This window comes from Cyanistes caeruleus, chromosome 38 (assembly GCF_971803275.1).
Source record: "Cyanistes caeruleus chromosome 38, bCyaCae1.hap1.1, whole genome shotgun sequence".
NCBI lineage: Eukaryota > Metazoa > Chordata > Aves > Passeriformes > Paridae > Cyanistes > Cyanistes caeruleus.
In genome coordinates, this window is record NC_141739.1 from 132,573 (window position 1) to 152,189 (window position 19,617).

Genomic DNA, 19,617 nt, shown 5'->3' on the forward strand with positions numbered 1-19,617 from the left:
CCCGATTTCCCGGGAATTTTCCCCTTTTCCAAGGAAAAATCTCCGCAGCCGCCTCCGTTTTATTTCTTTTTTTTTTTAAAACTTTTTTTTTTCCTTTTTTTTCTTTTTTTTTCCTTTTTTTTTTTTTTTTTTTTCTGTTCCTTCCTCGATTTTTTTTTTTTAATTTTTTTTTTTTTCCTTTCCCGGGAATTCCTGGGGCTTTTCCTCATGCACCAAATCCCGGAAAAAAACCCCGGGAAAAGGAGAATTCCCACCAAAACGTCCTCGAAAGAAGCGGGAAAAGGCAAAATTCTCTCACCAGGAATTTTGGGAATTTTCTCCAGGATTTCCAGGCCCAGAAATTTCCCCTTTTGGAGGCCCCAAAATCCCGGATTTTCGCGTGGGAATTCCGCTGGATTTTCCAGGAGGTCGGGTGGGAATTCCGGGATTTTTTGGGGATTATTTTTTTTTTCTCCTTTTTTTCAAGTTTTTATTTATTATTTAAACAATAATTTACGGCGGCTCCGAAATTCCTCCCGTTTTTCCATCCGTGGTTTTTCCAAAGGCTCATCCCAAAAAAACAAAAAAAACAGGAAAAAAAAAAAAAACAAAACAAAATAAAAATAAAAAAAAAATCGGGAAAAATCCTAAAATCCGCAAAGGGGGGGGAGGAAAAGGAAAAAAAACCCAACAAAATGTAAAATTAAAACCCCAAAATTGCGGAATTCTGACCCAAATCCGGCCCCGGAATTTGGCGGGAAAAGGAGGGAAAACGGATCCTGGGGTGGATTTTGGAATTTTTGTGTTTTTTCCTTTTTCCCGGTTTATTTTTTCGGGAGAAGCGGCGACGCCTCCGGCTCCGAATTCCCGGCTTTTGATGGAATTTTCGCTTTTCCCCTCCCGGCGCCAAAATTGCCCCAAAAAGGCTCCTCCAGCTGAAAAATCCCGGTTTTTATGGATAAAAAACCCGTTTTTTATGGAAAAACCCCAAATTTTTAATGGAAAACTCCCAATTTTTTTAAGGAAAAAAACCCCGAAATTTTATGGAAAAAACCCGATTTTTATGGAAAAAAAACCCCCAATTTTTTAATGTAAAAAATCCCCAATTTTTTTAAGGAAAAAATCCCAATTTTTTAAGGGAAAACCCCAAATTTTTTAAGGAAAAAACCCCAAATATTACAGAAAAAAATCCCAATTTTTTCAAGTAAAAATCCCATTTTTTTAAGTAAAAAACTCCCAATTTTTTTAAGTAAAAATCCCAATTTTTGAACGTTTTCCCCGCTTTTTCAGCGTTTTTTTCTTTTTAAATTCCCCCGGAATTTTCCAGGTTGGGAAATTTGGGAATTGGAGCCTTTTTTTTTTTTTTCCTTTAATTTATTTTTTTTTTTTTTTTTTGGGATTTTGGTGCTCGGGGGCGTCGTAAAGTGCGCAGAGACCCGGCGGGTCCCGGTGGTACCGTCAAACTCCAGTTCCGCCCAGTTCGGCGCTGGGAGGGGCCCCGGGACCCCCCAAATCCCCCCAAAACCTCCCCAAAATCCTGGCCTCCGGCCCCTCCCCCACCCCCACCCCCAAATTCCCGGGAATTCGCCCCAAATCGGCCCCCTGGGGTGGGGGAGGGGCGCCTGAGGCTCCTCCCCCCCCGCCTGGAAGCGCTTTGGGGTGGAATCCCGGGATTTGGGGCTCGAGGGAACCTCGGGTGGGCCTTGGGCAACCTCAGGTGGACTCTGGGCCACCTCGGATGGGCCTTGGGCCACCTCGGATCTCCTGGGATGGATCTTGGGCCACCTCGGATGGGTCTTGGGCAACCTCGGGTGGGCCTTGGACCTCCTGGATGGGCCTTGGGCCACCTTGAATGAATCTTGGGCCACCTCAAATGAATCTTGGGCCACCTCAAATGAATCTTGGGCCACCTCGAATGAATCTTGGGCCACCTTGGATGGGCCTTGGGCCACCTCGGATCTCCTGGGATGGGCCTCAGCCGTGGATGGATGAGCCTTGGATGACGTTGGATGGACCTTGGGCCACCCTGGATGGATCTTGGGCCACTCTGGATGACCCTCAGGCCACTCTGGACCACCCCAAATGTCCCTCAGGCCACCCCAAATGTCCCTTGGCCACCTCTGATGTCCCTTGGCCACCTCTGATGTCCCTCAGGCCACCCTGGACCCCGCTGGATGAACCCTGGGCTACACGGGACGACGACGGATGGACCTCAGTCAACACCGGACGACTCTTGGGCCACCTCGAGTGACCCTCAGGCCACCCTGGACCACTCTGGCCCACCTTGAATGACCCTCAGGCCACCCTGGACCACCTGGAGTGACCCTTGGGCCACTCTGGACCACGTTGGGTGACCCTCAGGACACCTTTGATGACCCTCAGGCCAGTCTGGACCACCTTGGATGACCTTCAGTCCACGTTTGATGACCCTCAGGCCACCCTGGACCACCTTGGATGACCCTCAGGCCACCTGGACCATGTTGGATGACCCTCAGGCCAGACAGGAACACCTCTGATGACCCTCAGGCCACCTTGGATGACCCTCAGGCCACTTTTGGTGACCCTCAGGCCACTCTAGACCACGTTTGATGACCCTCAGGCCACCCTGGATGACCCTGGACCACCTCTGATGACCCCCAGGCCACCTCTGATGACCCCCAGGCCACTTTTGGTGACCCCCAGGCCACCCCGGCCACGCCTCACCCCTCTCCGCCCCTCTCCGGCCCCTCCCCCGGGGGCGTCCATCGGGCCCTGGCCAAAGTCTGGGGGTTCCTCCCCCGGCAGCGTCCGAGCCCCTCCCCCGCGCCCCCCGGCTCCGGCCGGACGTCCCCGGCGCTCACCGCCCCTCCCCCGCCCGCTCAGGGCTCCGGCGGCTCCGGCGACGGCGTCCGGGGGGGGGAGGGCGGGAAGGGCGTGGCCGGGGCGGGGCCGGGCGAGCCGGGCGTGTCCGGGGGCGGCCGCAGCGGGAAGAAGAAGGGGCACTGGTGGATGAAGAGTTCGATGATTGTCTGGTAGGTCCTGGTGGCCGTCAGCGCGTCCATCGTGCTGAAGTCCGGCCGCATCAGCGTGGGCCAGAAGCAGATGGACAGGTTCTCGCTGGTCATCAGGTTGACGCGGTGCTGCTGGCTGACCCTGGGGTGGACACGGGCCGAGTGACCACCTGAGGGTCAGCGGAACCCAAAAAATCCCCAAACTGCAAAAATTCCCATCAAAATTGACCCAGAAATGACCCAAAACGACCCAGAAATGACCCAAAAGTGACCTCAGGACAGGTTCTCACTGACCATCGGGCTCAGCCTGGGGTGGACAATGCCAGAGTGACCACTCAGGGATCAGCGGAACCCAAAAAATCCCAAAATTGCAAAAATTCCCATCAAAATTGACCCAAAATGACCCAAAAATGACCCAAAAGAGACCCCAAACCCCCAGGACGGGGTCTCAGGGGTCAGCAGATCCCAAAAAACACCAAAAAATCCCAAAATTGCAAAAATTCCCATCAAAAACGACCCAGAAACGACCCAAAAAAACCCGGGAAAAATCTCCCCAAATTCTCCTGAAAGAATTCCCTGAAAAACCTCCCGGAATTCCAAGAAAAATCAAAAATAATCCCTAAAAAATTGCAAAATAATCGCTAAAAAAACCCCCCCAAAATCGCAAAATAATCCCTAAAAAATCCCCCAAAAATTGCAAAATAATCACTAAAAGAAATCCCCAAAAATCGTAAAATAATGGCTAAAAAAATCCCCAAAAAATCACAGAAAATTCCCAAAAATTCCCAAAAATTCTCCCCAAAAAAACCCTGGAAAATTCCCCTGAAAAAATTCCCTGAAAACCCTCCCGGAATTCCAAAAAAAAATCACAAAATAATCCCTAAAAAATCCCCAAAAATCTCGAAATAATGGCTAAAAAATCCCCAAAAAATCGCAGAAAATTCCCAAAAATTCCCCGGAATTCCCCGGAATTCCCGGAATTGCGGGATTTTGGGAATGCTCACCTGTTGAGGTGCGCGATGACGTATTTGAAGACCTCGTAGTTTTCCCGTGGGAATTTCCTCAGGACGTCCCGGAGCGCGTGGAGCTTCTGCTCCCGGTCGTTGATCTCTGGGAACGGGGGGAAAACAGCGGGAATTCCGGGTGAAAAACGGGAAAAAACGGGAAAAAACCGGGAAATTCGGGGTTTGGAATGGGAAAAATGGGAGAATTCCGGGTGAAAATGGGAAAAAAATGGGAATTTTGAGGTGAAAAACGGGAATGGTTTGGGGATTAATTAACAAGAAATTAATGAGGAATTAACGAGCAAATCCAGGACGGATTTTGGGATCTCTCCGGCCCCAAAACAACCCCGGGAATGGGCCGGGAATTAATGAGGAATTAATGGGAATTAACCAGGAATTAATGAGGAATTAACGAAGAATTCCTGAGGAATTAAAAAAGAATCCATGAGGAATTAATGAGAAATTAACGAGGAATTAATGAGAAATTCCCAAGGAATTAACGAGGAATTAACAAGGAATCCTGGGCACCAATCAAAGCCCCAAATTAACCACGGGAAAAATGCGGAATTCCAGCGGGAATTCCGGGAATTTTGGGGAATTCCAGACTCACTGCGAGCCTCCACCATCGAGTGCCCAGATTAACCCCGGGAATTTTGGGAATTCCGGGAATTTTGGGAATTCGGGACTCACTGTGGGCCTCCACCAGCTCCAGCTGCATCGAGTACGGCACCAGCGGCTCCGGGAGCTCCGAGAAGAAACTTTTCATGGCTCCGGCCACGGCGTTGACGGTGAAATCCTTCTCGGCCAGGTCCAGCCTGTGGTCTGCGGGGAATGCGGGAGAAATCCAGGGAATTCCGGGGGAATGGGGGCCGGGAGAGCCGGGAATGCGGCCCCAAAACATTCCAGGGAGAAATCCAGGGAATTCCGGGCGAATCGGGGCCGGGAAAAACCCAAAATCCGGCACCAAAAAATTCCAGGGAGAAATCCAGGGAATTCCGTGGGAATTTGGGCCGGGGAAAGGTGGGAATGCGGTCCCCAAATCCCCAGGGAATGATGGAAAAGTGCCGGGAATTTGGGGGGGGAAAAGGGGAATTCTGCGAATCCGGCGGGAATCGCGGATTTTCCTGGGATTTTTCTTGGGTTTTCCCAGGATTTTTGGGTGGAATTTGGGGGGATTTGGGGTGGATTTGGGTGGATTTTCTTGGATTTTGGGTGATTTTCGGTGGAATTTGGATGGATTTGGGTGGAATTTGGGTGGATTTTGGGTGGATTTTGGATGGATTTTGGATGGAATTTGGGGGATTTTGGGTGGAATTTGGGGGATTTTGGGGTTACCCTGGTCGAACTGGCGCTGCAGGCTCTCCATCTCCGATTTGTTGCCGCTGACGCGATAAATCCCCTCCGTGCTCAGCCCTGCGGAAAAGCGGGAAAAATTCCCGGATTTCACCTTTTCCCGGGAGTTTTTGGGGATTTTTGGGGGGATTTTTGTGGATTTTTGTGCATTTTTGTTGATTTTTTGGTGGATTTTTTGTTAAAAAACCCTAAAAAAACCCTTAAAAATTCCCCAAAAATTCAAAAAAAAATTCCCAAAATTCCCCAAAATCCCAAAAATTCCCGAAAGTTCCCAGAAATCCCAGGAATTCCGGTGACTGAGCGATGGCCTCGATGTGCTGGATGCAGCACTCCATGAACCCAAAAAACACCAAAAAACCCCAAAAAATCCTAAAAAAACCCTTAAAAAATTCCCAAAAAATTCCCAAAAATCCCAAAAAATTCCCCAAAAATTCCTGAAAATTCCCAGAAATCCCTGGAATTCCCATCACTAACTGATGGACTCAATGTACTGAATGCAGCGCTCAATGAACCCAAAAAAACCCCCAAAAAAACCCCAAAAAAACCCTAAAAAATTCCCAAAAAATTCCCAAAAAATTCCCAAAAATTCCTGAAATTCCCAGAAATCCCGTGACTGACCGATGGCCTCGATGTACTGGATGCAGCGCTCGATGAAGACGGGGATGGGCCGCTCGGGGGTGACCACGCTGGCCAGGGGCACCCCGAAGTAGCTGCTCTCCCACGGCGCCTTGGACAGCGACGGCCGCGCCTTGGCCTTGGGCTTCTGCGGGAAAAACGGGAATTCCGGGAATTCCGGGAAAACCCCGGGAATCCCGGACCTGGGGGGGGAGGGGGAGAGGGGGGAGGGACTGAAAATTCCCGTTTGGAACGGGGAAAATTCCGGTTCTGAGCCCAAAATTCCGGTTTGGAACCCCAAAATTCCGGTTCTGGACCCAAAATTCCGGTTTGGAACCCCAAAATTCCGGTTTGGAACCCCAAAATTCTGGTTCTGAACCCGGAAATTCCAATTCTGAAGCCAAAATTCTGGTTTTGAACCCAAAATTCCGGATCTGAACTGGAAAAATTCTGGGTTTGAACTGGAAATTCCGGTTCCCAGCAAAAGGCACCGACCAGGCCTGGGCCGAACACTGACCACAGGTCACTGAGCACAGCGATGACCACTGAGGTGACCACTGAGGTGACCACTGACCACTGCAGTGACCTCTGGGATGTTCCGCCACTCCTGGAGCTTGACCACCCCAAAATGACCCCTCCAAGACCCTCAGCCTTCATCCCACCTTCATCATCCTCAGCGACACTGACCGGCTCCTGGCCAAACACTGACCACTGGGGTGACCACTGGGTGACCACTGACCACTGTGATGACCGCTGCAATAACCACTGACCACTGCAGTGACCACCAGGATGTCCCAGCCCAGAGTGACCGCCCATCCCCACCTTGGTGGGCCTCCTGAGGCTCCTCAGGATGTTCCTCCTTCACTGACCAGGTCCTGGCCAAACACTGACCACTGGGTGACCACTGACCACTGCAATGACCACCAGGATGTCCCACCCCGAAGCCACCCCCAGCCCCACCTTGGTGGGCCTCCTGAGGCTCCTCAGGATGTTCCTCCTGCGCGGATCCTCCCCGTCGGCCGCCTCGAAGGCCATCACCGCGTTGTCCCCTCCCTTGTAGCCCCCGTGGCCCCCGACCTCCTCGTCCTTCTTCCTCCCCGGGCCCAGCTCGTCGTCGCTGCCCACGCCCAGCCCGGGCCGGTAGCCGGCGAAGCGGCCGAGCCGGGCGCAGCGGGCGCGGTACAGCAGCGGCTTGGCGGCGGCCGGAGCCCTGCGGCCGCGCTCCAGGGAGCCGCTGTCCATCTCGCTGTCCGAGCCGTTGCCGCTGCCGTTGGAGGCCGCCTTGTTGATGTTGCGCACGGTGATGATCTTGCCCTGGGTGCTGTCGTGCGGCACCGAGTAGATGTTCTCCTCCTCGCTGCGCGGCTTCACCACCGCGTCCATGGGCTCGGCGTAGTCGGACGGGTCGAAGCAGTCGCCGGCCGGCCACGCCGACACCGAGCGCCGCCGGCCCTGCTCCAGGAACGCCAGCTCGGCTTTGCCTTTCGGCGCCGCCGCCGCGATTTTATTGTTGAGCTTGCTCTCGAAGCCGCCCAGCACCGAGACGAAGGACAGCGCGTCGTTGCCCTCCAGCTCCGCCGACAGCTTGGAGAGCTCCCGGGGCGGCGCCGGCTCCTCGCGGAAGGGGCTGTAGCCCGGCGGCGCCTCGGCGTCCTCCTCGGAGTCGGGCGGGTTGGAGTTGCAGAGCGGCGAGCCGGCGCGCGGCGAGCTGAAGACGTCCTCGCCGGCGCCGCAGGCCTCGGCGGCGTTGTCGTACATGTGGGCGGCCTCCACCATGTTCTTCTTGTCCAGCGCGTCCTTGAAGAAGGGCTGGAAGGCGTCCAGGCGGTGCTGCCCGCAGGCCGGCGCCGCGAAGCGCGCCTCGATGTCCTGCGCGATCTCCTCGCCCTCGGCCAGCTGCTCGCGGCTCAGCTCGCCGTCGGCCGCCTCGGCCGGGCCGTGGCTCAGCGCCACCAGCTGCACGGGCACGATGTCCTGCACGTCGGCCAGGAAGGCGCGCAGCGTGGCCAGCGAGGCGCGGCGGCCGGCGGCGTAGCAGACGATGTAGCCGTGCACCAGGCGGTTCTTGCGCAGCCCGAAGGAGGCGTGGTAGGAGAGCAGCGACAGCTCCACGCGGCGCCGCTGCGAGCCCACCGCCAGCTCCAGCAGCACCGCGGCGCCGCCGCCCGGCGCCGGCCGGCACGGCTGCGCCTGCAGGATGGGCAGCAGCACCTCGTCGGCGCCCGCCGGGTCGCCGCACATCAGGCACATCACCACCCGCAGGTCGGCGTCGGCCGCCTCCCGCGGCGCCGAGCCCCCCGCCGCCGCCGCCGCCGCCGCCGCCGCCGCGGCCAGGCCGCGTTTGGCGTCCAGCAGCCCCTTCAGCACCTGCCCGATCTGCTTCTCGTTGATGTTGCGGCCGTAGCCGCTGCCGGCCGCCGCCGGCTCCAGGAAGCCGCACTGCAGCTTGCCGGCGATCTGCTGGCCCTGCTGGATCAGGCTCTGCAGCGTCTCCCCGCCGGCCTCGCCGCCGCCGCGCTTGTTCACCAGCGCCAGCGTCAGCGGCAGCTGCGCCGGGTGCCCGTCGCGCCGCGCCGCCGCCGCCGCCGCCTCGCGGCTCTTCTCGATGCTCTCCACCACGTAGGACAGCGACTCCTTGGAGTTGTAGAGGCAGAGGCAGCCGTGGGGCTGGAAGGTGGCCGTCTGGAAGGCGTTGACCGGCAGCCGCACGTTGCCCTCGATGGGCCGCAGCGCCAGCTCGTACATCTTGCCCTCCACCACGAACTTGTCGTCGTTGGTGCAGAGCGCGCGGATCTCGTTGGCCAGCTCCCGCGCCAGCCCGTCCTTGCCCAGGATGACCAGGTTGAGGCGGTCGGTGGCGTCGGCGGGCGCCGGGCGCGGCGGCCGCGAGAAGCGGGAGCCCAGCAGCTGCTCCACGCGGGCGTCCACGCAGGAGGAGCAGCTGGGACACGTCTCCTTGGTGGGGTGGTAGACGAAGTGGATGTGCTTGAGGATGAGGGCGTCGCGCTCGGCCTGCAGCTTCTGCAGGGCCTTGAAGCGCTGCTCCTCGCCCAGAACCTCCTGGATGACGCCCATCTTCTCCTTGCTGGGCTTGGCGTCCAGCTCCAGCTCGTAGAAGAGCTCCGAGTACTCCAGCAGCAGCTCCTGGAAGTCCTCCTTGGCCTTGTCGATCAGCTGCTTCTGGTGCTTGCCGTAGATGTCCATGTAGACGGGCTCCTCCAGCCACAGGTAGAAGTCCTCGTTCATGATGAAGCTCCTGGCCTCCTCCCAGGGCTTCCCGGGCGTGACGAAGGGCGAGCTCTCCAGGTTCTCGCGGAACGCCCTCCTCATCTCGGCGCGCTTGCGCTCGTCGCGCAGCTTCTCCAGGTGGGCCTCGTAGAGCTGCTCGCCCGCCGGCGTCTCTAGCAGGTCGAAGGGGATGCGCTCGTTGTCCACGTCGTCCACGTGGCTGGTGGCGTCCCACGGCGTCTCCTCCAGCACCACGAACCACTTGAGGAAGTCGGGCTTGGCCTCCAGCAGCTTCTCGGCCTTGGCGCGGCTCAAGCGGTCGATCTCGTCCAGGTCCGGCACCAGGGCGTCCAGCGCCTGCGGCAGCAGCGCCAGGTAGACCCTGCGGCGCCGCTCGATGTGCTCCTGCTTGAGGCGCTGCACGTGCTGCAGGAAGAGCTTCTTGGCCTTGTGGGTGCCCTCCAGGTAGACGTAGTCCTGGAACTCGGGCGCCGGCTGCATCTTGCGGCTGGCGCCGGGCCAGGCCTCGTGGTGGCTCTTCACCACGCGGCTCACCAGCCACTCGTACTTGTCCTTGGCGGCGGCGATCTGCTGGCTCTGCTGCTTCAGCGCCTCGAAGTAGGGGATGATCTTGGCCTTGCCGCGGCTGCGGTCCACCAGCTGCACCAGCGTGCCGAACGCCAGCTCCACGTTGACGTTGGAGCGCGCCGAGGTCTCCACCACCTGCAGGTTCTTCTTGCCCAGCGCGAAGGCGTGGGCGTCGCGGATGTAGCGCTCCACGCCCTCGTCGCACTTGGTCAGCACCACCACCACCGGCTTCTTGGTCTTGGCCAGCTGGTTGTAGAGGTTGGACACGAACTTGAGCTGCTCGTCGAAGTTGCGGTTCATGCCGCGGCTGACGTCCACGCACAGCAGGAAGCCGTCCACCGGCAGCTTGCCGTCGGGCATCTGCTTCTGCTCGAAGTCCTGCTCCAAGCCCAGCTGGTCGGTGCAGAAGTACATCAGCTTCTCGGCCGACGCCAGCTTGGTGGCCGCCGCCCTCTTGATGTAGGGCTGGAGCGCCGTGCTGCGGTGGGGCTGGAAGGTCTGGTCGTCGATGAACTCCGTCTGCTCCACCACGTGGATCCGGCACTCCACGCACTCCTCCAGCGGCCGCGCCACCTCGCCCCAGTAGAGGAAGTGGTCATTGTTGACCACCCTGCCCCCAAAGTCACTGGTGCTGAGGACGGACGTGTGCTCCAAGTGGAAGTCGTCGGCGCCGGGCCGCACGAAGCGGTTGCACAGGCAGGATTTGCCGACGCCGCACTGCCCCTTCTCCTTCTCGGTGCCGGACAGCCCCACCACGCTGACGTTGTAGGTGGGCGTGCGGCCATCTTGTTTGCGCGCCATCATCATCGCCGGCGCATGGGGGGGCTCAGGGCAGGCGCGGCGCCGGGGCGGGGCCGCTCGGCGTCGCCATGCCGCGCGTGCCGGCGTCGCTTCAGGCCGCGGTGGGCGCCGGCGTCGGGTGGCCGGCGAGGCGCCCTGCGGAGAGAGGAGAGCACAGCGAGGGTTAGGCACGGGAACCGCACGGGGCTGGGGGTGGACACGGCGGCGTGGGGGACACGGGCTGGACGGCTGGACAAAGCCGCCGTGATGGACACCGGTTCTGCACCCAACCAAAGACCCACCGTGATGGACACGAGCCCTGAACCCAACTGGACACCCATGGTGGTGGACAGGAGTTCTCCACCCAAGCAAAGACCCTCCATGGTGGACAGGAGTTCTCCACCGTGATGGACAGGAGCTCTCCACCGTGATGGACAGGAGCTCTCCACCCAACCAAAGATCCACCATGATGGACACAAATTCTCCACCATGATGGACACGAGTTCTCCACCATGATGGACAGGAGCTCTCCACCCAACCAAAGCTCCACCATGATGGACACAAATTCTCCACCATGATGGACACGAGTTCTCCACCGTGATGGACAGGAGTTCTCCACCCAACCAAAGCTCCACCATGATGGACAGGAGTTCTGCACTGTGATGGACACAAGTTCTCCACCATGATGGACAGGAGTTCTCCACCCAACCAAAGCTCCACCATGATGGACAGGAGTTCTCCACCATGATGGACAGGAGCTCTCCACCATGATGGACACAAGTTCTCCACCATGATGGACAGGAGCTCTCCACCGTGATGGACACAAATTCTCCACCATGATGGACAGGAGCTCTCCACCGTGATGGACAGGAGTTCTCCACCATGATGGACACAAATTCTCCACCGTGATGGACTGGAGTTCTCCACCCAACCAAAGCTCCACCGTGATGGACAGGAGTTCTCCACCATGATGGACAGGAGTTCTCCACCATGATGGACACAAGTTCTCCACCGTGATGGACAGGAGCTCTCCACCCAACCAAAGCTCCACCGTGATGGACCCAACTTCCTCAGCATGATGGACACTTGTCCACCCAACTGGACAGCCACAGTAGTGGACATGACCAAAGACCCACCATGCTGGATCCCAACACGTTTGGGATAAAAACTCGGGAATTTGGGTGTTTCAGGGGGTGATTTGAAAAATCCTGGCTATTCTACAGCCACATCCCAAAAAAAAAACCACCTGGATTTATCCCTTTTGGGATCTGCTGGGTCTCCAAAGAATCCGGGATAAACTCTGAGCCCACCAAAATCAAGGAATTTCCTCTCCAGGTGTGAATTTTCCCATTGATCCCAGGAATAAAAAACCCCTGGAATGGATCCAGAAAAATTCCTGGAATTGGGTCGTTGGGATCTTCCCAGGGATCGAGTTCATCTTTTTTTTCCGCCTGGATCCCGGCCTAATCCCGGATTTTCCCAATTTTCAGCCCAAAATTCCCTCTCTGGAGCCGCCGATTCCCGATCCCGAATCGGGAACAGCCGAAGGCGGAGACCAGGCCGGAAATTCCCACAAAATTTGGGATTTGGGGATGGAATTTGGTGAAATCCGGGATTTTTGATCCCTTTGGGAAGGCGACAATTCCCATTTTCCTCTCCCATCCGAGCGGATTTTGGGATTCCCTGGGAATCCCAGACATTCCCAAAAATCCGATTTCCTGCCTGGAAATCCTGCTGGGATCTCCCAGGGAATTCCAGAGGGGGAATTCCAGCTCTGCCTCCGCCGCCCAACGCCCCAAAACTCCCCCAAAATCCGCGCCAACGGCGACTCCCAAAATTCCCGGCAATGAATCCTCACCCGGAGCTGGAAATTCCGGCTTCAAGCACCCGAAAATTCCCGATTTGGGGCCATTCCCGCCGCTTTTCCCTGGAATTCCCTGAGTCAGGAGTTACTGATTGACTCCAAAGTCCAGGAAGGAGGGACCCGCTCCGTTAATTCCCATGGAATCCACGGGGGGGGCGGGAAAGGAGGAGGGAATTTTCCTCCTTTTCCTTGGAAAAATCCGGCGGGAAACGGCAAAAAAAAATCCCCCAAAAAACCCTGGAAAATCCCCCCAAAAAATTCCTGGAAAATCCCCCCCCAAAAAATCTCGGAAAATCCCAAAAATCTTCCCCCCCCCTCCCCAATCCCGAAATTCCGGGAGCGGCTCCGGGTTGGGATTTGCCGGAGGGGAACAACCTCGGTGCCAAAGCTCTGCCCGGCTTTCCATGGAATTCTCTTCCGGCTCCGGGAATTCCGCGGGGAAATCGGGGACCCGCGGGATTTGGGAATGGCGGAGCTGCTGCTTCCCGAGGCTTGGGGGGCTCCGGGAATGCTGATCCCGAGTTTTGGGGCGTCCCAGAGCCGCCGTTCCCGAGTTTTGGGATGTCTTGGGATGCTTTTCCCAAGTTTTGGGATATCCCAAATCCGCCATTCCCAACTTTTGGGATTTTCTGGGATCCTTTTCCTGAGTTTTGGGATGTCCTGGGATCCTTTTCCCAGATTTTGGGATGTCCCAAAGCCGCTGTTCCCAACTATTGGGATTTTTTGGGATATCCCAAAGCCGCCATTCCCAAGTTTTGGGATTTTCTGGGAAGCTTTTCCCAACTTTTGGGGTGTCCTGGAGTTCTGGGATTTCTGGGATGCTTCTCCATCCCAAAAAAACCCATCCTGGATGTTTTTCCCTGGAAAAATCAGGGATGAGGATCGGGAATTCCCACCCCAGTGCTCGGGAATCGCCCCGAAAGGATTTCAAAGCACCCGGGAATTTCGGGATAAATTTTGGGAATGGGGGACGGGAACGGCTCCGGGAGGGTCTGGGATGCGGAAATTTGGGATTTCCGGGAATTCCGGGGAATTTGGGACGGGAGGGATTTCACACCCAACCCGTTCCCACCCTCCGGAGAATTCCCGCTTTTCCAGGTCGCTCCAAGCTTGGGGAATTCCAAAGATTTTCCAGGTTTTTCCCCCGAAATCCCACAGGAATCTCCTTTTTTTTTCCCTGTTCTCTGTTTTCCTGGAATTCCAGCCCTTTTCCGGATTTTTGGGATCGGGAATGGCCCCAAAAGCGTCGGATTTTCCGTGGATTTTCCCTCATTCCCACACAAAAACGGCTCCTCCTTCCCAGCGGGATCACACGGAATTCTTTGGGATTTCCCCGCTGCTCAAAAGGGGGAAAAACTTCCCTAAATCCAGGAAAATCCCAAAATCCCGGCGGAAATCCCCAATTTTCCCAATTCCCAGTCGAGAACTGGGAACGATTGGCACAGAAAAAGAGGGAAAAGCCAGAAAATCCCGGAAAAATCCCGGTTTGGAGTTCCCAAAAACCGGGAAAGTCCCAAAATCGGGAATTTCGGGCCACTTGGATCCACGGGAGCCTCAAAGTTTGGGAATTTCGGAGGAAAACGGGAATTCCCTGAGGATCCGGGATAAAAAACCTGGAAAAGAGGATTAAAAAAACCAGGAAAAACAATTTAAATCCAAGTTTTCCCCCTTAAAATCCAGAGCTTTTCCCAACTTTTTGTGTCCCCCCATTCCCGAATCGCCAGAGCCGGAAGAGAAATCCCAAAAAATTCGGGATGGGAGCGTCAATTCCAGGTGGGAAAAGCCAAATCCTGTCCCAAAAAAAAACCCCAAAAAATTAAAATCAAAATTCCCAAAAAAAGCCCAAAATTCCCAAGGAATGGGAACCACCCCCCCCCCCCCCGTTTTCCATGGAAACCCCCCCAAAAAAATTCCCGGGATAAAGGATCTTTGTGCAAGGCTCCGTCTCCCGCCGGGAATTTTTTTTGGGAATAAAAAGGAGCTTTTTTGGTGGCCGGAGCCGCTCCGAGGACGCCGAGAACTCCGGGAAAAAAAGGGGGAATTTGGGGGGGGGTCTCTGGGGGGTGCTGGAAAATCCCAAATTTTCCCCAAAAAAATTGGAGGAAAATTAATGGGAAAAATCCCAAAGGAGTTTTGGGGGGAAGAATTGGGGGAATTGGGAAGCCCCTTCCCAAAAAAAGGGGAATTTCCCCCCCCCAGATGGAATCTGGGGAGGGGGATTTGAGGGATGGATCCAAATTTGGGGAGGGGGATTTGGGGGATCCCAATTTGGGGAGGGGGATTTGGGGGATCCCAATTTGGGGAGGGGGATTTGGGGGATGGATCCCAAATTGGGGAGGGGGATTTGAGGGATGGATCCCAAATTGGGGAGGGGGATTTGAGGGATGGATCCCAATTTGGGGAGGGGGATTTGAGGGATCCCAATTTGGGGAGGGGGATTCGAGGGGATCCCAATTTGGGGAGGGGGATATGAGGGGATCCCCCCAAAATGGGGGAGAAACCCTAAACTCTTAATTAGGGGAGGGGTCTTCACTCCCCCACTGCAGGCACATTGATTTTGGGGAGGGGTCTCCCCTAACTGGGGGTCTGCCCTCCCCTAATTTGGGGGATCTCCCCCTAACTGGAGGGGGGTCTTCCCTTCCAGACCCCCTCCCCAAATTGGGGGGGGGTCTCCTCTCCCATAGTTTGAGGTTCCCCCCTCCCGTAATTTGGGGACCCTTCCCTCCAAGTCCCCCCACCAAATTGGGGGTGGTCTCCCCTCCAAGCCCCCCTCCCCAAATTGGGGGTGGTCTCCCCTCCAAATACCCCCCAAATTGAGGGAGGGTCTCCCCTGTAACCACTCCCCAAATTGAGGGGAGTCTCCCCTATAACCACTCCCCAAATTGAGGGGGGGTCTCCTCTTTAAGCCCCCCCAAATTAAGTGTGGGGGGGTCTCCCCTCTAACTCCCCCCAAATTCGGGGGTCTCCCCCGTAAACCCCCCCGGAATTGGGGGTGGTCTCCCCTCAGCCCCCCCCCACCCCGGGGTCCCCCCCTTCCCCAGGCCCCTCCCGGGGGTCTCCCCCCGCAGCCCCCCGTGAATGGGCGGCGAAACCATTGAGAACGGACGGATGGGGGGGGTGGGGGATCGGTCTCTTTTCCCCCCCCCTCCCCCCACGGGGGGTGGTCTCTCCCGGGCCCCCTCACGGGCCGCGCCCCCCCCCCCGCGGGGGCCATGGGCCGGCCCGGCGGGCGCGCGGCGGGCGGGGGTGGGGCGGCCCATTGTTCTTCTGGGGGGGGGGGGGGGGGGTTCCCAGAGAAAAGGCGGCGATGGTGGCGCTGAGGGTGAAGAGGAAGGAGGAAGAGGTTTCCCTTTCTTACCGGAGAAGCAGCGGCGGCGGCGGCGGCATCGGGCCGGGCCGGGGGCGGCGGGAGGCGGCGGCAGCGCCATGTCCGCGCTCGGGGCGGCGGCGGCGGGCGGGGCGAGGGCGGCGGGGGCCGCCGGGGCGGGCTCGGCCTGTAATGGCGGCGGCGCCTTCCTCCTCCTCTAAACCCCCCCCCCCCCCTCAGCCCTCAGCCGCCTCCTCCTCCTCCTCCTCCTCCTCCCTCCGCCTCCGCCTTCCCGAGCGCGGGGGGGGGGAATGGCGGGAGCGCGTGCGCGGCGGGAGGGGGGGGGCGGCACCGTGAGGGGAGCGGCGGGAGCGGCGGGAGGGGCGGGGCTAAAGCGAGGGGGCGGGGCTGAAGGGGCGGGGCTTGAGAAGAGCGCCGGGAATTCCGGAAAAAAGTGGGAATTTTGCGGGAATTTTGGAGGGAGGACGCGGGAATTCTGGGGGGTGAAAGGGGGAATTTTCGGGAAGGGGGAGAAGCAAAAGCCGGCGGGAATTTTGGGATGATGGGGAAGGAATGGGAGGGGCCAGAAGAGCGGGGTAATGAGGAGTGGGCGTGGCTTGAGGCGTGGCCTGGCGGGGCTGCGGGAGGAACGAGCGGGATTTGGGGGGGGGCGCGGAATTTGGGGAGGGGGCGCAAACCGGGATGAGCGGGAGAATTTGGGGAGGGGGAGCGAGGGAAGGGGGCGTGTCTAAGAGCGCTGTGGGCGGGGCGTGAGCGCGGAGGGGCGGGAAATTTGGGGAGGGGGCCACAAATCTCCCTTTGCTCGCCCTCCTTCGTTGCCGGGGCAGGAATTTTGGGGAGGGGGGCGATGAGAATTTTGGGGAGGGGGGCGGGAGGATTTTGGGGAGGGGCGGGAAACGTGAGGGGGAAAGGGCGGGAACGGGAGGTTCCGCGCAGGCGCGGTGCGCGCGGCGCGCGGGGGCGCCCCCTGGCGGAGGCGGGAAGCGGCGGGGCCTGGCCGTGAAGGGGGGGCGGAACCGGGAACGGGATCGGAACCGGGATCGGAACCGGGATCGGAACCGGGGGGGCCTCGGGCCGGCACCGCCATGGTGAGACCCCCTGAGGGCGGCGGACAAGCGGAGGGGACACGGCGACAGCGGGGATGGGGAGGGTCGGGAGGAAGGGGGAGGACCGGAGGGGCCTCGGGCCTGGAGCGCCGTGAGGGGAATGGGGGCGGGGGGGGGGGGGGGAGAGATCTTGAGGGGTTCTGAGGGGGGGTTCTCTATTTGGGGTTTTTTATGAGGAGATTTTGGGGGTTATCCTAATTAACGGTCCATTCAGGGGGATCTTGAGGAGTTCTTAAGGGAAGTTTCACAAATTTTGTGTTTTTATGAGGAGATTTTGGGGTGTTTGGGTGTTTTTCCCTATTTTAGGGTCTCTTTGGGGGAGATTTTGAGGGGTTCTGAGGGAAAGTTTCACTAATCTTGGGTTTTTATGAGGAGATTTTGGGATGCTTTGAGGGTTTTCCCTATTTAAGGTAATTTTGAGGGGTTCTGAGGGGAAGATTCACTATTTTGGGGTTTTTATGAGGAGATTTTGGGGCTGTCACCCCATTTTAGGATCTGTTTTGAGGGATTTTGGGAAAGTTTCCCCATTTTAGGGTCACTTTTGGGATGTTCTGAGGGGATTTTGAGATGTTTTGGGGTGTTTTCCCCCGTTTAGGGTCTGTTTTGAGGGGACTCTGGAATTTCCCTTCATTTTCGGGTCCTTTGGAGGGGATTTTGGGGGGTGGGCTCGAGGTTTTTTCCCTAAAATCCCTTTTCCTGCCCATTTAGGGATCCCCCTTGGATTTTATGGGGGGACTCCCTTTAAATCCCATTTTGGGGGGGTCAAAAAAGCCCTTTATGCCCTTCATTATACACCAAAAAAATCCCAGTTTAAATTCCAAATTTGCAAGATGGAATTTCCCCCAATTTCTGACGCTCCCAAAATCCCATTTTTTCCGGGAATTCCGGGGCAGATCCGCTTCATCCTGATCCAGACCTGGGCTGGGAAACACTCCCCTAAGAAATGACAAAATTGGGAATTTCAATGACAATAAAATGGGAATTTCAGGGAGGGAATTTTCCCGATTTTCCCCAATTTCTGACGCTCCCCAAATCCCGTTTTTTCCGGGAATTCCGGGGCAGATCCGCTTCATCCTGATCCAGAACCGGGCCGGCAAGACCCGCCTGGCCAAGTGGTACATGCAGTTTGACGATGACGAGAAGCAGAAGTTGATCGAGGAGGTTCACGCCGTGGTCACCGTCAGGGACGCCAAACACACCAATTTTGTCGAGGTGAAAACCCCAAAATCGCCCTTTTTCGCCCCAAAATCGACAGGTTTTACCCCAAAAATCACAATTTTCACCCCCAAATCGCTGAGTTTTAGGGGAAAATGGGGAGGATTTGGGTTAATGGAGGTTTGGGGGCAGCTGGGGCTCCTCCCAGTCCCATCCCAGTCCCATCCCAGTCTGTCCCAGTCCCATCCCAGTCCTTCCCAGTTCCATCCCAGTCCCTCCCAGTCCCCTCCCAGTGCCCCCCAGTCCCTCCCAGTGCCCCCCAGTCCCTCCCAGTCCCCTCCCAGTGCTCCCCAGTCCCTCCCAGTGCTCCCCAGTAACTCCCAGTCCCCCCCAGTTCCGCAATTTCAAGATCATTTACCGCCGTTACGCCGGGCTCTATTTCTGCATCTGCGTCGACGTCACCGACAACAACCTGGCCTACCTGGAGGCCATCCACAACTTCGTGGAGGTGACTCATTAACTGCCCCCTTAATTAACGCCCCCGCCCTTAATTAACACCCCCCCCCGGGGTCTTAGTGAGCCCCCCGGGTTAATTAACGGGGGTTGTTAATTGGGCTCCCCCCAGGTGCTCAATGAGTATTTCCACAACGTCTGCGAGCTCGACCTGGTCTTCAACTTCTACAAGGTCTGGGGAATTTGGGGAGGGGTCTGGGGGTGTGGGGAGGGGTCCTGGGGGTGTTAATTTAATTTGGGGAGGGGTCTGGGGGTGTTTGTTTAATTTGGGGAGGGGTCTGGGGGTGTTAATTTAATTTGGAGAGGGGTCTGGGGGTGTTTGTTTAATTTGGGGAGGGGTCTGGGGGTGTTAATTTAATTTGGGGAGGGGTCTGGGGGTGTTTGTTTAATTTGGGGAGGGGTCTGGGGGTGTTAATTTAATTTGGGGAGGGGTCTGGGGGTGTTTGTTTAATTTGGGGAGGGGTCTGGGGGTGTTTGTTTAATTTGGGGAGGGGTCTGGGGTGTGGGGAGGGGTCTGGGGGTGTTAATTTAATTTGGGGAGGGGTCTGGGGGTGTTAATTTAATTTGGGGAGGGGTCCTGGGGCATTTTTGGCCGATTTCAGGGGGATTTTGGGGCAGTTTTTGACAATTTCGGGAACTTTTGAGGCACCCACAACGATTTTGGGCTGATTTGGGGTTTTTTTTTTGTTATTTTGGGCACTTTTGGCCAATTTCAGGAGATTTTGGGGCAGTTTTTGACGATTTTGGGGTTTTTCGAGGTGCTCGTGCTGATTTTGGGCTGATTTGGGGGTTTTTTGGCTTCCCCAGGTGTACACGGTGGTGGACGAGATGTTCCTGGCGGGGGAGATCCGCGAGACGAGCCAGACCAAGGTGCTGAAGCAGCTGCTGATGCTGCAGTCCCTGGAGTGACCCAAAACCCCCCAAAATCGCCCCAAAAATATCCCCCAAATTCCCCAAATCCCCCCCAAACCCGGGGCCCCCTCCCCTGCCCCTCGGTGTTATCGTGGTGTGCAGAAAAAGTGAATTTCTGTCCATTAAAGTGACCAAAATGTGACCAAAAACGGGGGGAAATTGGTTAAAAATGGTAAAAAATGAGTTTAAAATGACCAGAAAT

General features: G+C 56.9%; 2 protein-coding genes across 8 annotated transcripts; one reads left to right on the forward strand and one right to left on the reverse strand.

The window, feature by feature from the left end:
• Nucleotides 1–764: 764 nt before the first annotated feature.
• Nucleotides 765–15,845, reverse strand: ARHGAP35 (Rho GTPase activating protein 35). Of its 6 annotated transcripts, XR_015281566.1 has the most exons (9): nucleotides 15,760–15,845; nucleotides 6,902–10,693; nucleotides 5,945–6,089; nucleotides 5,309–5,386; nucleotides 4,664–4,795; nucleotides 3,974–4,079; nucleotides 1,911–3,111; nucleotides 1,786–1,847; nucleotides 765–1,733 (listed from the first exon to the last, which is right to left on the reverse strand). XR_015281566.1 is itself a non-coding variant. In XM_086871921.1 (7 exons), exons 2-7 carry the CDS (start codon nucleotides 10,562–10,564, stop codon nucleotides 2,838–2,840), a joined length of 4,398 nt encoding a protein of 1,465 aa, XP_086728047.1. In that variant the 5' UTR covers nucleotides 10,565–10,693; nucleotides 15,760–15,845; the 3' UTR covers nucleotides 765–2,837. The 6 variants fall into 6 exon arrangements, 1 of the variants encoding a protein (XP_086728047.1); XR_015281563.1 differs by having other exon boundaries at nucleotides 765–1,847; XR_015281565.1 differs by lacking the exon at nucleotides 1,786–1,847 and having other exon boundaries at nucleotides 1,890–3,111.
• On the forward strand, nucleotides 15,690–19,564 carry AP2S1 (adaptor related protein complex 2 subunit sigma 1). 2 transcript variants are annotated; one of them, XM_086871930.1, is made up of 5 exons: nucleotides 15,690–15,744; nucleotides 17,898–18,047; nucleotides 18,385–18,498; nucleotides 18,616–18,675; nucleotides 19,311–19,564. In XM_086871930.1, the coding sequence occupies exons 1-5, from the start codon at nucleotides 15,709–15,711 to the stop codon at nucleotides 19,410–19,412; spliced, it is 462 nt and encodes a 153-aa protein (XP_086728056.1). In that variant the 5' UTR covers nucleotides 15,690–15,708; the 3' UTR covers nucleotides 19,413–19,564. The 2 variants fall into 2 exon arrangements, with proteins under 2 accessions (XP_086728056.1, XP_086728057.1); XM_086871931.1 differs by lacking the exon at nucleotides 15,690–15,744 and adding an exon at nucleotides 16,686–16,817.
• The last annotated feature ends 53 nt before the right edge of the window (nucleotides 19,565–19,617 follow it).

What these genes read in the sequence shown, in the direction of transcription:
- ARHGAP35 (XM_086871921.1), bottom strand. Translation starts at nt 10,564, where the DNA reads ATGATGATGGCGCGCAAACAAGATGGCCGCACGCCCACCTACAACGTC. An exon ending in GCCTCAGGAGGCCCACCAAG is followed by an intron (nt 6,090 to 6,901) that starts GTGGGGCTGGGG and finishes TTTTTCCCGCAG; the next exon opens with AAGCCCAAGGCCAAGGCGCG. An exon ending in GTCATCGCGCACCTCAACAG is followed by an intron (nt 3,112 to 3,973) that starts GTGAGCATTCCC and finishes TGTCCACCCCAG; the next exon opens with GGTCAGCCAGCAGCACCGCG.
- AP2S1 (XM_086871930.1), top strand. Translation starts at nt 15,709, where the DNA reads ATGGTGGCGCTGAGGGTGAAGAGGAAGGAGGAAGAG. An exon ending in TGAAGAGGAAGGAGGAAGAG is followed by an intron (nt 15,745 to 17,897) that starts GTTTCCCTTTCT and finishes ATTCCGGGGCAG; the next exon opens with ATCCGCTTCATCCTGATCCA. An exon ending in TGGTCTTCAACTTCTACAAG is followed by an intron (nt 18,676 to 19,310) that starts GTCTGGGGAATT and finishes TGGCTTCCCCAG; the next exon opens with GTGTACACGGTGGTGGACGA.